Consider the following 17,943-nt stretch of genomic DNA (forward strand, 5'->3'; position numbering starts at 1 on the left):
AAAAAAAAAAGGGGGGGGGGGGAGTATCAGATGACAGAAGAATGTAATTGTTTACCATTAAAATATATCTTTAACTCATCCACTGAAAACCTCTTGGAACATTTTGTTTTTGTACAAGTTATTACAAAGTTTGGCCAAAATCCTAAGTGTTGTGGGGAATTGGTGAACATTTCAGAAGCTCTGGAACCAGTGGTTTCTGACATGCCTTGGGACTTAAATGTAGTCATCGATTGCCTATTTTTACACATGGACACTGCCTGCCTTTATTTGTGGGATACGCTTGACATTGAAAATATGATAGTTATGTTTATTTATTATTCTTAAAATACTGTTCATCTGCCCTTGGAAAGGATCCATGCAACTCCGTTCTGCATTAGTCATTGTTTTCTCATTGAGAAGAGTAATTGCTGCCATCTTGGCTAGCTGGCACCGTGGAGGGCTGGGTGCTGTTTATGGTCCATGTTCTCTGTTGTAATCATGAATTTTAATCTCTGGGCCATAAAGTCAGCTTCTTTAAGCCCACCCCAGCTTTCTTCAATGTGGCCTTCATTTGAAAGGCAGAGGGGCAGGGATAACATGCATCTAGGTACCCTTAGAAGTGGCAAAGGAGGCCTCAGGAAAACAAATCTCCTGAAGAGCTCTACTGGGGAGATCTTGGGAAACTCAGACATGGTAAGATTGAGTCCTAGAGTCCAGAGTTCGTGGAGCATATGATTCTTGAGTTTCTCTTACTCAGTATTAAATAGGACTTGATCCAACTAGGTAATATCTCTTTAGGAGTTATTGTGATACATTATAAGAGACATAGTGTGCCCAGTGCTCTAGCCATGTGCTACTTCTGATATAGTAGGTTGGCCTTTTGTGGAATGGCTACACATGTATTCTGTAGGTCTCTTGCCTCTGAGAAAAAGGAATTGCTTGCTTTCTTAGGCAATCTTTAGGAACTTGGAATTCATTTAACCTGTGCATGGATCATTTAGTACCTCCTGTATGTTGACACTTCTCAGGCAATGTATGAACATGCACATCTCCACTGCTGAGATGAATGCACTGACAGAGGCAGGCAGATCTGTGCTTGGAAAAATCTTGGAGACTTAAGGGCTGTGTGCCATTGTCTCTGCACTTCACCATTTAGTTTCTGAACCTCAGTTTTGTCACCCATACAATGAAGATAACATACCTGAGGTTATCTCTTTTTGTAAGCATTAATATTAAAGGCACACAAAGTGCTTGGTATTAATAGGAACTTAATATATGGTGGGTGCTATTAATATTATAATGCCAATTAGTATATAAGAATAACCTGAGGTTTCTCTCTCTACCCTCCCACCTTGCCTCTAACCTACTCCCCTAAAGTCATTCCAGTTCATAATTCCAGTTCAGGAGAATGCTTAGCCTTGAGCTCTGTCTCCCACGCTGACACACCTTGATAGGAGGCAAGCCACAATATTTTCTGGGTCCTAGCATCATGTACCTTTCACTCTTCTCTTCACTTAGGGTCATAGTTACTCCAAGACCATAAAGAGAGTGTCAGAATTTTTAACAGAGAGCTTAAGAAAAAACTCATCACTTCCAGGGGAAAGTGGAGAGTATTAAAACCTTCCAAAAGTTTTCTTGTTCAATTTCTGCCATAGAGTAGGTAATGAAGCCCCTGGTGAACAGATTATTTTCCCAGGGAAGAGAGTTTTTCTGACAAGTGGCCATGTTTTGTTCTTAGTGATAATGGACCCCATACCTTTTTGGTGTCTTTGCATAGAATACAAATGATACCATTTATACTTACTTCATTTTTATAAAGCACAGTAAGATTTGCTCCTGGTAGCTTTTGGGCAAGCTAAGTCCTTCCCACAGAATCCATGTTACATTCTCCCACCATTTTCTTGGCTCAGGTGCGTCCTGATATAGGCTCATTCTTGGCATCCTGCCTGTTAACATGGCTTCTTATTCCATGGTTTGATGTGCAAAGCTTTCAGTTCACATTCTTGTCTGTCGAAAGGTGCAACTGGAGGCCTCTTTCATAGCTCTCTTGATTTCTGATATTGCATTCCTTACACACCACACATAATTTTTATCTTCTCCACCAAAATTCACACCATAAAATAGAGATCTTTATCAGGAGCCCCCACCTTTCTCCAGTGGAGCTTACCTTATCAAAAACAGGAACAAAGCGGCACAATTGCTATTGTGTTCCCCTCCACTAGTGTTGTGCCCACTGAGAAAACATTCTTATTCCTGTGGATATCTACGTAGCTCATTTATGTATGTTGGGCTCCCTACTCCCCAATGTTCTGCCATTTTTATAGTCATGGTCTAGCACCTTGAGAGGTGATAGCTATGCTCTTTGGAACCTTAACAAGTGCATGTACTTCATCTTCAGAAAGGAAAAATATACCTTCTATTGGCTCCATATTTGGTGAAAAATTGCTTCCCTCAGTTCACTGTGAAGTTATATTTTCAATTTCTGGCTGCGAAGGGAAACGTCTGGCCAAGCCTTAGAATTTATCAACCCTGAAATCAACTCAGAGGTGTAATGAGTCCATTTGGGATCAGATCACGTCCGAAGCCCCAGTGGAACCAATATGTCATTTCTTTTCTACTGCCACACACACACACAAAAACACCTAATAGTATAAGAATAGTAGTAACATTTTTGACCTGACATGCACACCAACTATATTTCCTTCTGCCTCTTAAATATTCTGCTCCAAGAATACTAGCAAATATCTAGACCTAGAATTTTTCATTGATTTAATACCATGAAAGTGCCTATGAAGTAACGGGTGAGTTGAGATTCAAATACAACCCTCAAGATTTCCTACTTCTTTTCCCCCACTCTCTGAATTGAATCAGTCCCAGACATTATTATAATATCATTTTTCAGAGCTCTATAAATAGATGGATTCTCATTTCTTCTCTTAAGCACTGTTTGCTAAATGTTTTGGCCCAAAAGTTCAGTCATTCCATGCAAGCATTAATCAATACGGGAGACATTAGTGGTTACTCGTTCAGATGAGATTTGACATTATTTTTCCTCTGTTTGTGGGGAGGGGAGAGGAATGTTGCCTAATAAAGATGAAGGGTCTTTTCTTCTTTTGTATGAAATGCAAATGATGAGGACATGTGTGATATACATTTCTCTAATGTCAGGCTGCTGCTTTTTGTTGAGAAAGAGAGGCAAGGCCCTGGAGGATTTTAGACTTTGTTAATATAAAATTATCTGCCTTGGTGTTTAAAAAAATAATAAAAGGGAGAAGGAGTTGGCAGGTTGCCAGATTACTTACATTACAGTAATAGATTTGCTGACCCCTGACTTCTGCTGTAGAGAAATGTATTGAATTTTTTATAATATCAGATGAGGCAAATCTAAAACCCTAGTATACCAAGCACCATTATTTAACTTGAGATTTAGCAAAGCCGAAATCTTTTCAAACCAGCAATTTCTTGTATGATGATAATTTACTGGCTCAGACACTAATAAATCAAGGTTATAATGCCATTGATTTGTTAATTTTAACTTGGGTTGATTTTAAGTCTTCTTTATTTAAAATAAAAAAAGAAGAGGAGGAGAAAGAATGAGAAGGAGAAAAAAAAAATCTTGCTTTTCACAGTGACTGAATTTAATAAGAATCTCTGTGATAGCAAAAGGCTCCCCTACTGTTTCTGCTTTGGGGTAGAAAATGTTATTCTTGTATTATTCCTAGGGAAAAATAAAATCTCATGCCGCTACAAATCTTATGCCTATGAAAAGATGTTATTTTTTAATACATGATGGCTTACCTATTTCAGATCCATTAATGGCATCATAAATAAGCATTTTACTAATCTGAAATGTGAAATCTGGATAAAAATAAAGACCCATTTATGTGCCCAGCTTTCAATCCCCAGACTAGATGGGGGGGGGGAGGTGTTTCTGATTTACTAATGAGTATATTACTTCTCTTCCCCATTACTGACACCCACCTAAAATCCAGCTCCCCGTTTTTAAGAGATACAGTCCATTGAAAATATTTCTCCTGTATAATGAATTCTTGGGGACTGGGTGCATTTTTGCTTTTATCTGCACAGTTTAGAAACTGATTAAATCTTTGTTGTACTACAAATATTTGAGGAATAATAATCTGCAAGGCACAGGCAGGTTGCATTATGCTGAATTCTTTATATAATACAAACCTACGCAGCTTCCTGCATTGGGCAATGTTGACCTTATATTGGCAAACCTGTTTTTAATACTACCCCATGTACGTTGAACGTTTAAATGTTCAGAAACCTATAATAGCTTTCGTCCTCTTGTACTGTAAAAACTTCTAATAATCAAATGATAAGATCATATCCTGTGGGGTAATTGTGTTGTACCATGACAGGATAACTGAAAAAACATTCAGTGAAAATTGTACCAAACGGAAATCACTCTCTGAAGCAGCGATTGTTTCTGTGCTATGGGAGAACATGCCCTGCTCTTCAGAGCTTAGCTGGTCATATTTTTACTTGTTTCCTTTTAACTGCTGCCTTTCTTGTTTTATTCTGGGAGCCTTTTTACCCCCCACCTCCCCACCACTATAATTATCTTTCAATGATTTAGTAGGGGAAAAAAATTCAATTGACCTTTGTGTGTGTACACACACACACACACACACACACACACACACACACACACACTTTCCTTTGGAAGCCTTGAACAGGCAGAGCTTGTGTTTGGATTCAGTTTTACCTTAGTCATGCCTCTTTCCAGATACAAGAAACATTTAATTCCAGATTTCCTGCTTCTGGCTTTAGGCCTTTGACCAGCAAAGTGAAATGTATTTTTTACTGCTGTCGGCCCGCCAGCTGCTGAGTTGAGTGAAGGGGAGAGGGAAAAAAAAAAAAGACAGGAAAAAAAAAAAGAAATGAAATGAAAATGTTGCCCTGCCTCATGAACTTGCAAAAATTGTAAAAGGAAATTAAAGTCTCCTTAGCACCCATCTAGAGAGCTGAGTTGGCCCAAGACTGTCAGAACTCAGGGCAAGGGGTCCTTTGGGACCCACTGGGTGTTTCCCCCCACCCCAGGTCTCTGCTATCCCTCAACCCCCTCCCCACACTCAGAGGTAATGCTGTAATTCTTCTCAGGAAAGAGGGTCCCTCATGGTGTCACCATCTCAATTAGAGAATGAAGGTGGGGGAAGGGTAGTACCAGCAAATGGAATACCCAGGCTTCCAAGCTCCTTGCGTTCCCATGGCAACAAAACAAAAGTAAAACAAACCTATCTGTATTCACAATAAAATATGTTTTTATTAAAATTAATTTAAAATATTTTTCCAATTTAAAATATTCAATGCGTCTTGTTCCCGGACAATCCCTAACCTGATGATACTGAAAGGGATAAAGTCCCTGGCAGAATTACTCAGATAAAAGGAATTGGGGGGGGGGGAATGTTGAGGACTTCACAGATGAGACAGAATAAATTCAAGTATGAACAAGATTGCTTTTTTTCTCGTGTCTGCCTAGTTATGCTTTTTATTATATAAACATTAACTGTAATATTACAGTGGGAAGCAGGTATTTGGCAGCCATATATTATTTTAGTAAGTCCACATAGAGGGAGCAGTTTCCAGTTTTAGCAGCTGTAACATGTTTAAACTCAGTTTGTAATGGGATCTGAAGATAACTATTCCCCATGGGCTGTGTTGATCTTCATGGCTGGCCCACTGCCAGATGGAGGGCTCGGAGGTATTATTCACGCCTCCTTGCACATACCTTGTCCGAGCATGCTCAGTAAATGAATTTGGTTTCAGATATACTATAAATTGGGATTTGATTTTCCCACCATTTACTTGGTTTGCTTTTAAAGAATGATATATTATGTTCCCAAATGTCCCCCCCCTCCCCGTTAATTTCAAACCCGAACCGTTGTGTATGTTTAAGTAGCTGAGATCCAAATTATGTAGTTAGAAAGCAATTTTAGAATAGCAAACAAATATCCAAAGCAAAGAAGTTTTTGCCTGGGTGTCTTAGTGTAAAAATAATTAGGATTCCCAATATTTGAACAGATTTTGGTTGTTTATAAGCCAAGTACATTTTCTTCATTGAGTCAACTTGTCTTATTTAAAACAAATTATGTTTGCTGTATTAAAGTTCATATTTTTAAGGCTGGGTCTTATATTAATCCCACAGTGAGTCATTAATCATACCAAATGCATTATAAAAACTTTAATCACTGAAGTTGAAACTGAGATTGTAATGCAATCTGTGCCTTTTAATTACATCAGCTCTTTTTCCCGTTCAGATCAAGAGCTGCGTCGCAAAGGGAAAACAGATTAAAACCAGAGCTGTTTGATGTTTCTCTTTTTAGAGCAATTTTATACACTTTGTTTAAAAAGTTATATAATTAAAATGCTTGAATTTTTCAGCCCTCTGATTTTTGTGGCTTGAGTAGTTGGTCTGGTTCCTTTTCTCTGGGGCCCTCTTGGACTTGGCACCCTAAAACAGACCTCTTCAGGTTGGCATCACCTGCCTCCCCAGAGCTGCAGGAAAAGGCTGTAACTCAGCCACACTGAGCCTGCCTGCCCTTGACCTTTTCATCCTAGGTGTCAGGTCTGCATTTTAAGGTGGATAAAAATAAAAGCTCTGGAGATAGGTATGGCCAGGTTCAAATTCTAGCTCTAACAAGTGTCTTATGCAAATTATTTAGCCATTTTGGATCTCAGTTGTCTCATTTGCTTAAAAGAAGAATAAGACTACATAGGGATGTGGGGGAGAGTATATGAAATGATCTGCATAACATACTTGGCACATACTAGTCCCTTCATGAGGTCAGAGGCTTTGGATATTTGAGTCACTGCTATATCTCAGTATCTAGAGCACTGCCTGGCATAATAGGTGCTCAATGAACAGTGATGGACTGAAAAATTAACAGAAACTATCATTACTGTTGTGGCGTTGTTGGCATGTAGCCAAGTGCCATGGGCTATAATGAGGATGTTGTCAACCTTGAATGTATCCATTTGGCATCTTTGGTATCTAGACTCACAAAATCAAAGGAGGATGTCTTTCTTGCAGAGGAATATTTAAATGGCCAGGTAGAGACTTTCACCACTAAGCTCTGGAAGTTTCTAGAATGCACTTGGGTTGCTGGCAATAATTTAACAAGTTGTTTGTATAGTAGACCTCTCTTATCCATGGTGCTTTTGCTTTCTGTGGTTTCAGTTGCCCAAGGTCAACCACGGTCCAAAAATAATATTTGTCTTGACTCATTCAAGAGAGAGGGACCATATTCATATAACCTTTATTACAGTAATCATTATAATAATTGTCCTATTATTAGTTATGATGGGTAATCGCTTACTTTACCTAGTTCATAAATTAGGTTGGTTTGCTTCTGTGGGGGTTTAGACCAAGTCCTGTGCAAAGGGACTACTGTACTGAGAAAAGAAAGCAAACCCCCATAGCATGGAGACTGCTGGAGTTGGTCAGCTGATTTATCATCTCTTCTGCTCTTCTTGTAGATTAATCCTGCCATATGAAAGGTTTATTAAAGGAGAGGAAGATAAGCCCTTGCCTCCAATCAAACCTCGAAAACAGGAGAACAGTGCACAGGAAAATGAAAATAAAACAAAAGTATCAGGAGCCAAGCGCATCAAACATGAAATACCTAAGAGCAAAAAAGAAAAAGAGAATGCCCCAAAGCCCCAGGATGCAGCGGAGGTGAGTTGCTGTGCTCCACAGGAGTGCCACCTGTGAGACAATGTCCTGACCCTACGTCTTCTGGAACCCTGAATCCATTGCTGTGTTCCTGCAGAGTTCATAGCTGGACTGAGAAATCTCACACCTAAGCTCCACAGTTCCCCTCCCTGCCCACCATAGTTGTCCAGTTCTTGAAGACTCTTTTGTTTGTTGGGGAGATGAGATGCAGTGCACAGTATGGAATGAGATATGCTAAGTCTAGAATCTATAAAGATGAGAACATCCTGTAGAAAACGGAACAAATGCTCAGATTTTGAGATGGAAGGAGTCAGGGCTGCAGCACTTTCTGAAACCCAGGGATTCCATAGTGAAACAATGCTTCCCCCATCTCACAGCCAGTTAATCTGGGTGGTGGGTGCAGCTTTGTTGGGGTGGGGGGGTCAGTCTAAGGAGGATGGCAGTGAAATGACTGCTCTGACTCAGCAGGACTCTGCTGAAACTCTAGAAGCTGTGGGTCTCCATTGTAATGGACCTCTATGCAAAAGCCCTGGGTGGGGACCACTTTAGCAATATCTTAAGTACCTATTATTTATAGGGGAATTTTGAAATGGTTCCTCTGAAACTATTATTATCTCTCATATTAACAGGTAGTTTCTTAACCTTTTAAAACAAGTCCTGGCTACCCACAGACCCCAACCGTTGCTCTTTGGTAGAAACCATTACTGTCAGCATACAGCCAGCCATGGAGGCTGGTCTGGGCTCTGTTTCAACATGAATAATAATAATAACAAAAAAAAAATCCACTGCCCATTAAAAAAAATTAAAAAACAAAACTTAGCAGCCACATTTGGAGACAGCATGTTCTAGAATTCAACCCCTGAGGGAATTTTGATGCTGATATTAAACACCCTCTAAAAATCAGGTTTATAATGAACACATAAGAGACTCCCTAATTAAACTCCAGTTTAAAACATGCTCGCTTGCTCTCTCTCTCTCTCTCTCACAACCTCATAATGATATTAACTTACCCAACTGATTCCTCTGTATGAAGAAACTATTAATACCAAGAGGAGAAATTTTGGTTTTGTTCTTTTTTTTTTTAAGTTTCATAATTATCTTAAGCTCTAGTAATTTTAAAAGGAAGGGGGAAAAAGATGATGCAGACTTTTAAACATCTGCAAATTTGCAACACAAATGGCCAAAAGCAAGGAAATTCCAAGTTAAGGCTTACATTCCATTCTTCCTTTATCCTGTTGGCCTGGTGATTTATTATAGGGTTTCAGATCAGTGAATTCTATTAGATACCATATGTACAGTGCTGCCAGAGCACCAGGGGACAAACTGAGGACCAAGGGGCCCGCTGACCTTTGAATGGCTCCATTTTGGGGGTGAAGTTTGAAACGGTTGGTTTGGTGAGTTGTGGGAGGATCCTCAGCCCCAGCACTGAGCCTGTCAGCCAGGCAGATGATCATTCCCAAGAACGCAGCCTTCTCCCCAGAGTCCAAAGAAACCCTGAAAGCTGTTAGGCTCCTTGTTTCCTACAGGCCCCAGCTGTGCTCTTCAGGACTTATCTGTGTCTAGAGTGTCACAGGGTTGTCCTGTGAGGTTCTCTATAAACAACACCGAATTTTCCACCCACTTCAAAATTGGGCTTATAGTCAGAATCACTCCCCACCTCTAACATAAACCCACATTATTGAATTATATTTCTTCTCATTGAATTCAATTGGATTCAATTATTTGTTTTTTTACATTTTGGTTTTGTTTTTTTTTTTTTCTTTTTCTTTTATGTAAAGTACTACATTCTGTGGAGATGGGAGGGGTCATAAACCTCTTCTAGTGAGATCCCCTATCTTCAGGTAATTGAATTGCAAGCTACTTCAGGGAAGGTATCATTTAGCATTCAACATACTAAAGCAGACCATAAAATCTTAGGAAAAGGGCCTTCTGCTTTTTTCAGCCTAGCTTTCACACACTCTAAACCTCCTTGATAGCCAGAGGGATGAGATTCCAATAGAACTGAAGGCCTAGGTTATAGAAACTTCAGTGTGACTGAGTATTCCCCAGAGCCCCACTTCAAACTATAGTCCCATCAGAAAGTAACAATTAAATGCAATTTGCCTTTTGCATTTGCCTTTACTCATTTTTCTGTATTTTCATGCAATGCATAAGCTCAAGAGACCAATGCTGATTATTAATGTAGAACAAGTAATGATATTTGTACTGAAAAAAAGCAGCTATTAGTGAAAGAAAGGGAGGGGATAAGCAAAGGCACTTAGTTATATAACACAACCCTAGAAAGCAGAAATATTTTTAGGGGGATTTGAGGAGAAATGTCTATGAAATGGGTGTGATCCCTTAAAATTTTTGTTCCTATGTATCCCTGTACCAGAATTTTCAGTCTTAACTCAAAGATGCTAATGTGGTTGGCATTTCTTCCCTTAAGAATGGGCAAAGTTCTAGGGATGAGATTGGGGCAGGGGAAGGGGGGAACCAAACTTCATTAAGACATGGAAGGGCAGAATGACAGCAATTTTGAAAAGATTTGTCAATCAGCTGGGTCACAGATGAAAAGTTAAAATGATCTTTTAAGGTCAAAGCTTACATAGCTATATAATACAATAAATGGGTTAAATGGTGCCCACAACTTCTGTGAATAGAGACACATAAAAAATATCCATCGGATTGACTTTAATTTATTGTAGTGAACAGAAGAGCTATATGTGTGGTGGCACTCAGGGCATAAATTCTCGCAATTTCATTTTTGGCTGTGATAGAAATATCGTTTGCTGAAGCCCAGAAGGACTTAGAACATTCTCTGTCCCTCAGGTGGACAGACTACCTCTGTGTCTGCATACTTCTTCAATATTTTAGCATTGTCTGCCTGCCACATGTCACAGAGTGGAAATTATTGACACTCAAGCCCCACTAATTTCCAGTGCATCATAGTGAACACATTAGGAAGGGATTTGCTCTCCAAAGAAAGGCGAAGAGTATGTTTGTTGTTGTTGACGTCGAGTTGGTTGGATATTTGAAAGAGAGATGCTTAAAAAATCTTTTCTCAGAAGTGTCATAAAACACAACATGTAATTTAAAACCCATTTGGATAATTGACTGATTTGACAAGAAGACAACCTTAGAATTAAACTATATATTAGAATCAAGGAGTGATGTGATTGTATACCATCAGTACATAACACTTTGCTATTTTGATAGGTGTCTCATGAGGGAATGAAGTGAATATGCATATTTCCCCTAATGTTTCTGTAATTTAGATTTCTTTGTTTAGAGCCATGATTGGGGAGTAATAAAACCTTACCGAAATGCGGTGAGCTGATTGACAAGCCTGTTTTCAAGAAAAACTGCTGTGTGTAACATTTTATTTCGTAGCAAAACGTGTCAAGTGTATTTGGTTTTCTTCTGACTTGTCTTTTGAAATATTTTATCAGGTTTCATCAGAGCAAGAGAAAGAACAAGAGACTTTAAACCAGAAAAGCGTCACAGAGCCTCTCCCGGCAGCTGACTTGAAGAAAAAAGTGGAAGGGTACCAGGATTTTACAGCAAGGTCCCTGGCATCCAGAACAGACCCAGAAAACGACAATGAAACGGACCAAGGTTCCAACAGTGAGAAAGAGGCCGAGGAGGTGGGAGAGAAGGGACCGGCAGCTCCGCTCCCGAGCACACCTGTGGCTCCTGAAAGGGATCCGGTCCCAATCCCTGGGGCTGGCAAACAGTCCCTCACCTCTCCTAATGTCCTGGTGGACTCAAAGCAAGAATCCAAACCCTGCTGTTTTACAGAGAGCCCTGACAGTGACCTCCAAGACGCATCTTTTGCCAGCTTCCCCCCTACTCAGCCACCACTGGCAAACCAGAATGACATCGAGGATGACAAACTACCCGCCATGGCTGATTACATCGCCAACTGCACTGTGAAGGTGGACCAGCTGGGCAGTGACGACATCCACAATGCACTAAAGCAGACCCCCAAGGTCCTTGTGGTCCAGTCATTTGACATGTTCAAGGACAAGGACCTGACTGGACCCATGAATGAGAACCATGGACTTAATTACACACCCCTGCTCTACTCTAGGGGCAACCCGGGCATCATGTCCCCACTGGCCAAGAAAAAGCTTTTGTCCCAAGTGAGTGGGGCCAGCCTCTCCAGCAGCTACCCCTATGGCTCCCCACCCCCTTTGATCAGCAAAAAGAAATTGATAGCCAGGGATGATTTGTGTTCTGGTTTGTCCCAGGCCCACCACAGTCAGAGCGCCGACCACATGGCGGTCAGCCGGCCATCAGTGATTCAGCACGTCCAGAGTTTCAAAAGCAAGCCCTCGGAGGACAGAAAGAACATCAATGACATTTTTAAGCATGACAAGCTGAGTCGATCAGATGCCCACCGCTGCAGCTTCTCCAAGCATCACCTGAACTCCTTGGCTGACTCCTATGTCCTGAAGCAAGAAATGCAGGAGGGCAAGGATAAACTCTTAGAGAAAAGGGCACTCTCCCATTCCCACATGCCCAGCTTCCTGGCAGATTTCTACTCATCCCCACATCTCCATAGCCTCTATCGACACACCGAACACCATCTTCATAATGAACAGACATCCAAATATCCTTCTAGAGACATGTACAGGGAATCGGAAAACAGTTCTTTCCCTTCCCACAAACATCAAGAAAAGCTCCATGTAAATTATCTCGCATCTTTGCATCTGCAAGACAAAAAGTTGGCCTCAGAAAAGTTGGCCGCAGAAGCCCCTACAGATGATCAACCAACGGATCTGAGCCTTCCCAAGAACCCACATAAACCGACCGGCAAGGTCCTGGGCCTAGCCCACTCAGCCACAGGGCCCCAGGAGAACAAAGGAATCTCCCAGTTCCAGGTCGTCAGCAGCCAGAGTCGAGACTGCCACCCCAAAGCCTGTCGGGTATCGCCCATGACCATGTCGGCCCCTAAAAAGTACCCAGAGTCACTTTCGAGATCGGGGAAACCTCACCACGTGAGACTGGAGAATTTCAGAAAGATGGAAGGCATGGTCCATCCTATCCTGCACCGGAAAATGAGCCCCCAGAACATTGGTGCAGCACGTCCCATAAAGCGCAGCCTGGAGGATTTGGACCTTGTGATTGCTGGGAAAAAGGCCCGGGCAGTGTCTCCCCTGGACCCGTCCAAGGAGGTCTCTGGGAAAGAGAAGGCCTCTGAGCAGGAGAGTGAAGGACGCAAGGCAGCCTATGGTGGTGGTGGGCATTCCGGGGGCGGATCTGAGGGCCACAAGCTTCCCCTCTCCTCCCCTATCTTCCCAGGTTTGTATTCTGGGAGCCTGTGTAACTCGGGCCTCAACTCCAGGCTCCCAGCTGGGTATTCTCATTCTCTGCAGTACTTGAAAAACCAAACTGTGCTTTCTCCACTCATGCAGCCCTTGGCTTTCCACTCGCTGGTGATGCAGAGGGGAATTTTTACATCACCAACAAATTCTCAGCAGCTGTACAGACACTTGGCTGCGGCCACACCTGTAGGAAGTTCGTACGGGGACCTTTTGCACAACAGCATTTACCCTTTAGCTGCTATAAATCCTCAAGCTGCCTTTCCATCTTCCCAGCTTTCGTCCGTACACCCCAGTACAAAACTGTAAGCCCGGCTCTGCCTAGCATCCCCAAATGGCGTGGCTATCAGAGGTTCACTTCCTACCCAGGGGTGATGGCTTATAGAGTTAGAAGTCAGTATTCCTTCTAATACGGGGGTACGATTCGTCCCAGCCATAGAGGCCGAGAGGGAGGTGAACAGGCCTGATTTTTCTGGGACAACCCCAGCCTTGGCTGGTCGGTCTTGATACCCTTGCAATGCGCATGCCCCCAGCGTCTCCAGATCATTCACTTTGCTGATGGGTCTTGTGAAGGGATTGATGTATATCCAGGAAGAACTTAGAGGACCCCATCTGAGTTTGGATGGTTGGGAAACAATCTGGGCAAAAATGAGGGCAGTCTTTTCAAAGAAAGGGGCAAGAGAGACTGGCACACATAGCCAAGGAATGCCCCTTTTTTTCAAAAAAAACTCTCCAACGTTCAATCAATGCAATGTATAGTGAAACTTCAGTAGATCTTTCATTTTGACACTATTAAACAATCCAGAGAAGTAAACACTGTTAAATTGACTGTATATATTTGCTTCTTAAAACTACCCGTATCACTGTTTGCTCACCTAATTTATATACAGGTAGTTCCATTTTCTCCCGGTTCCTTCTTGTCCCTATATATATATATATATATATATTTTTTTTTTTTTTTTAATTAAACAGTTTTGCTTTTGTTTGCAGGTCTTTTGTTTTTTCGTTTTTGTTTTAAGGCTGACTGACTGTCCTTGTTGTTGATGTGTGTTTGTAATTTTTCCACATCTTATCATTTTGAGCAGCTTTGGGTGGTAAAGTTATTGTTTACATATTGAAGCAACTGATTCTAGTGGAACAAATGAAAAAAGACCCAGTCGAGCACACCACAGTGCAGAGAACGTTCCTTTGCAGATCCACAACTTACGGAGTTTGTTCCTCATAAATGGCATAGTTGAAAGAGCTTATACACTGCTTGCCCGGCCAAATGCTTTGCTTTGAAGTATTGGGTGATGTGAAAATATTGAGCATTGTACTTACCTTATCTAGGCTGTGAAACTGTCCTACATACCAGAGGAATCATAAAAAACAAAAAACCTCACTGGCAGCAAGCTGCTGAATAACAACAGAATCTAGAGGACATATTTGTGGGCTGCACAGATATTTTAGGAATTTCAAAAATTAAAACAGAAGCCAGAATGACTTATATTGGTGTTGGCACTGCTCCCTTTAAAGGGTCTGGGAAAGGGGGTTGGGGAGAGGGTGGAGCTTGAGTCTTCAGCAGAGGAGCAGCGGAAGCCCTGGCCGCCACACGGCTTCCCTGGGCCTTGGCCCCTGGAGTGGTAGCAACTCACACTGCTTTTCATCAGTTGGTTTCTTGTCATCCCCAAGAAGATTCTCCCAGGGTCTATCTTTGAGGATATTTGCCATGCTGGATTACCTGTTTCAAAAGAAAGTCATCCTCTTTGGATGGATGGGATGTGAGTTTTGTGTGCTTGTGCACACTTAACATGCTCTGTGCCATGTTTTTAACTGCCTGGCAATACCAGTCCACTTGATCATTTCTTTTATTGTTGGAAATTAGTGGTTGAGCTGTTCAAGCAGTCAAAAGGTGTGGAGAATGCCTCTTGTCATTCTGGCCACTTTGTTCCATTGGCTCCTGAGATACAACATCAAGGTGGATGCATTTTCGCAGTGTGTGAAGAGTTGGTCGGTAGAGAGTGGATCTTCTTTCCCATTCCCATCCAGCCCTGTTGCAGACTGCTTTGATGAACCCCCAGCCCACTGTCCCCTGCCCCCAACACTACCGGTAGACTTTAGGACCATAGTTAACCAAGTCTTTACCTCTGAGATATTTTAAGTCTATGAAAATTGATGACAATTTTTGACTTCTAAATAGGTAACTCGACTGCAAAATAATCAAAACTGATAACAATGAAACTACGGCTCTTACACAAAGCCATGCATGCCGTGCATCTGTATTGAAATGTCTCCATGATATGAAGCCAAATATTCCATGTAACATACTTAATATCCAAAGGTGGAAACAAAAGAATGTAGAGATCCAGTGTTAAGAGTTCCATTTGCTTCAATTAATTATTTACCTTCCTGTGGAATAATATATATATATATATATATATATATATATATATATATATATATGATGGAAGGTTCTTGAAGNTATTTAATAGAACCATAGGTAGACTAGTAGAATTTAGATTATAAATGTGTGAGTGCAGATTATCCTGCTATTGCACAAGAATAAGGGGGAAAGAATCTTAATTTCAGCTGGCAAAATGCTGGCCAGGACACATATAAGAAAGTTGCACTAGATTGAATGGTCACAGAATCAAGGACATGGAAGGAAATGAAACTCTGATGATTCTGCAGCAGACGTGGGCTAGACTGTACATGGTTTCTGTGAGTTTGTTTCTCAAAGAAAATGGGGGCCATCTGTCCCCAGTAGAGCTCACCTGTCCATTTGGAATATGGGGCATTTGTTTTCCCCACTGCGATGATTTCAGTCTGGTTTCATCCTGTTGGAATTTGATCACACCATTTTCAAACAATGTTAACATAGTCCAGCTTTTGTTTTTCTCATCTCTTCCGAGAGGAGACTCACTGTTTCTGTCTGAGGAAGCTCATACCCTCGGCAAAACATCAGGACAAATATAGAGATGGGGGTATACATTCCCAACAGAAGCTGAGTGTTATTTGTTTTAAAACTCCGAACAGAGATCTTGGAAATCTTTCAGGAAGACCATTGAATTCTTCACTGGCTGAGAACTACGTTTTAAAAAGTCTTAAAAAGGGCTTTGTTTGCATTGTTTGAGTTCAAGGGGCCTTATTATTGAATGGAATTGCACAAGTCTTTCTTTGTGCAATCAAACCATTGTTATTGGTAGTTCTGTAAAGGAAACTGTGGAATCTAATTGGTAATGGAGTTATAAATCTATTTACTGAGTGTGGCTTCCAAGAAATGTTGCAATTCAAAATGCACTAAGCCTGTGATTTATTGGAGATTTGAAGATTCCAAATAATATTTTTTAAAAAACCTTTCCATCTAACTTCTGGTCTAACTTTTGGCAACTCAACATTAAAAAAAAGAAAAAAAAAAGCCCAGTCCAACTGAGTTTCAGAACTAAGTATTCTCCTAATAAGTGATTCACACTTGTAATATTTGCCACAGGACTGACTTATTTATTTACTAGCTAGAAGCTCTTAAGTTCACTTGTTTATCAGGGCATATACAGGAGGGTTTGTTAAAACTCAATACTGACTTTACAACTTTCTGACCTGGTGCATGAATTCTCAAGTACTGTATTTCACTGTGTTGGTGTGTCTGATGGAAATTTCAAGGTGGTCCCACAAAAATATTTTATGTAGTGTGCCTTCAAAGAGAACCATTTATTTCTCTTCACTTGTTGTCCCACAAAGTCACATTTGGTGGTGGTCAGCCAAGTCCCATTTGGTCTAGTTTTACTCTTGTCCCGATTTTAAAGAGAAATGGGAACGATTTCGCCCTGGTGAGACCCACACCCTTGCCGTGATTACCTTGAGCACTTCAACTCCAGAGTGGGCTGTTGACGTATTTGGTATTCTGCTTGTCTCCCCATGGTTGAAATATGTCTGAAGAATAGCAGCATAATCTCTTGGCTGTTTATACTTTTTTAAACTTTCCTGTGTTGTAAATATTGTATACTTTTGGTGATTCCAGCTACCCTCTATGCTCTGTAAGGTGATTATTTGTATATAGCAACGTGGCCCAGTGATATATAGTTTCCCAATGGAGAGGTTATTGAGTAACCTTTGCATTAGTTTAAACACTACCAGAAGAATGCTGAGCCAACTATAAACACTCAATTTTGTATGTTTTCCAAATTGTACTTATTACTGCTTTTGATACTGTATTACGTGCCAATAGTTTCCCAATCACATAGCAGGCAAGAGATATTTTGTACTTTTTGATCCACTGTAATATTTAATAAAAAATGTTACTATCTGTTTCCTTTTTGGATGTCTGTCACTTCTTTCTGAGAAGCCATGTGGCTTCATTAGAGGACCTTTCACCCCCTGGGCCCTAAGTTAGATAGTGATGATGGTGATATCTGCTCTTGTTGAGAGCCTACTGGATGTTCAATTAGTATATGTTATCTCTTATCTTCATAATCATGTGAATATGGTTTACTCATGAGAAAACTAAAGCTTAGCCCAGTGCATTGAATTTCCCAAGATAACATGACTGACAAATGGCAGAGTTAAGAATTGAACCCAGGATTCTTAAATCCGTACACTCATTTCCTTGAAGATCACAAAAGTTACTGTTTATTCAGCCAATGGAGGTTGACTCAGGCCTCAATTGCCAGATATACTGTTACTATTGTATTGCCAGCTGGTAATATGATGGTAAGTAAAAGATAAATACTATTTCTGGAACTCATAAATCTTATGAGAGTTAGTCAAAGAGTTGCCCTTATAAATGCAAATCTTGACCTAGTTCAATGGGAGAGGAGTGTGATGACTAAAGTGACATGTGAACAGGGATGATTGGGGATGAGCTGACCCAGGAAGGATGAGGGAGAGGAATTGGGAGAAGAGAGGATTGAGAACCAGCCTGGGGGATCCATACATGCAAAGGCCCTGAGGCTTGCAATAGGACTAGGGGGATATAGGGGGGGAGCC

General features: G+C 41.0%; 1 protein-coding gene across 4 annotated transcripts in view; it reads left to right on the top strand.

Annotated features, from left to right (window-relative positions):
• Arid5b (AT-rich interaction domain 5B) overlaps positions 1–14,414 on the top strand; it is a 183,078-nt gene extending 168,664 nt beyond the window's left edge. For all 4 annotated transcript variants that reach the window (XM_015504696.2, XM_048814437.1, XM_048814428.1 and 1 more), the window contains 2 exons: positions 7,480–7,678; positions 11,107–14,414. In XM_015504696.2, the coding sequence (XP_015360182.1) occupies positions 7,480–7,678; positions 11,107–13,290 (2,383 nt within the window). In that variant the 3' untranslated portion in view covers positions 13,291–14,414. The remainder of the gene's footprint in view (positions 1–7,479; positions 7,679–11,106) is intronic.
• The last annotated feature ends 3,529 nt before the right edge of the window (positions 14,415–17,943 follow it).

The sequence above is a fragment of the Marmota marmota genome, unplaced genomic scaffold (assembly GCF_001458135.2).
Source record: "Marmota marmota marmota unplaced genomic scaffold, marMar, whole genome shotgun sequence".
Lineage (NCBI taxonomy): Eukaryota > Metazoa > Chordata > Mammalia > Rodentia > Sciuridae > Marmota > Marmota marmota.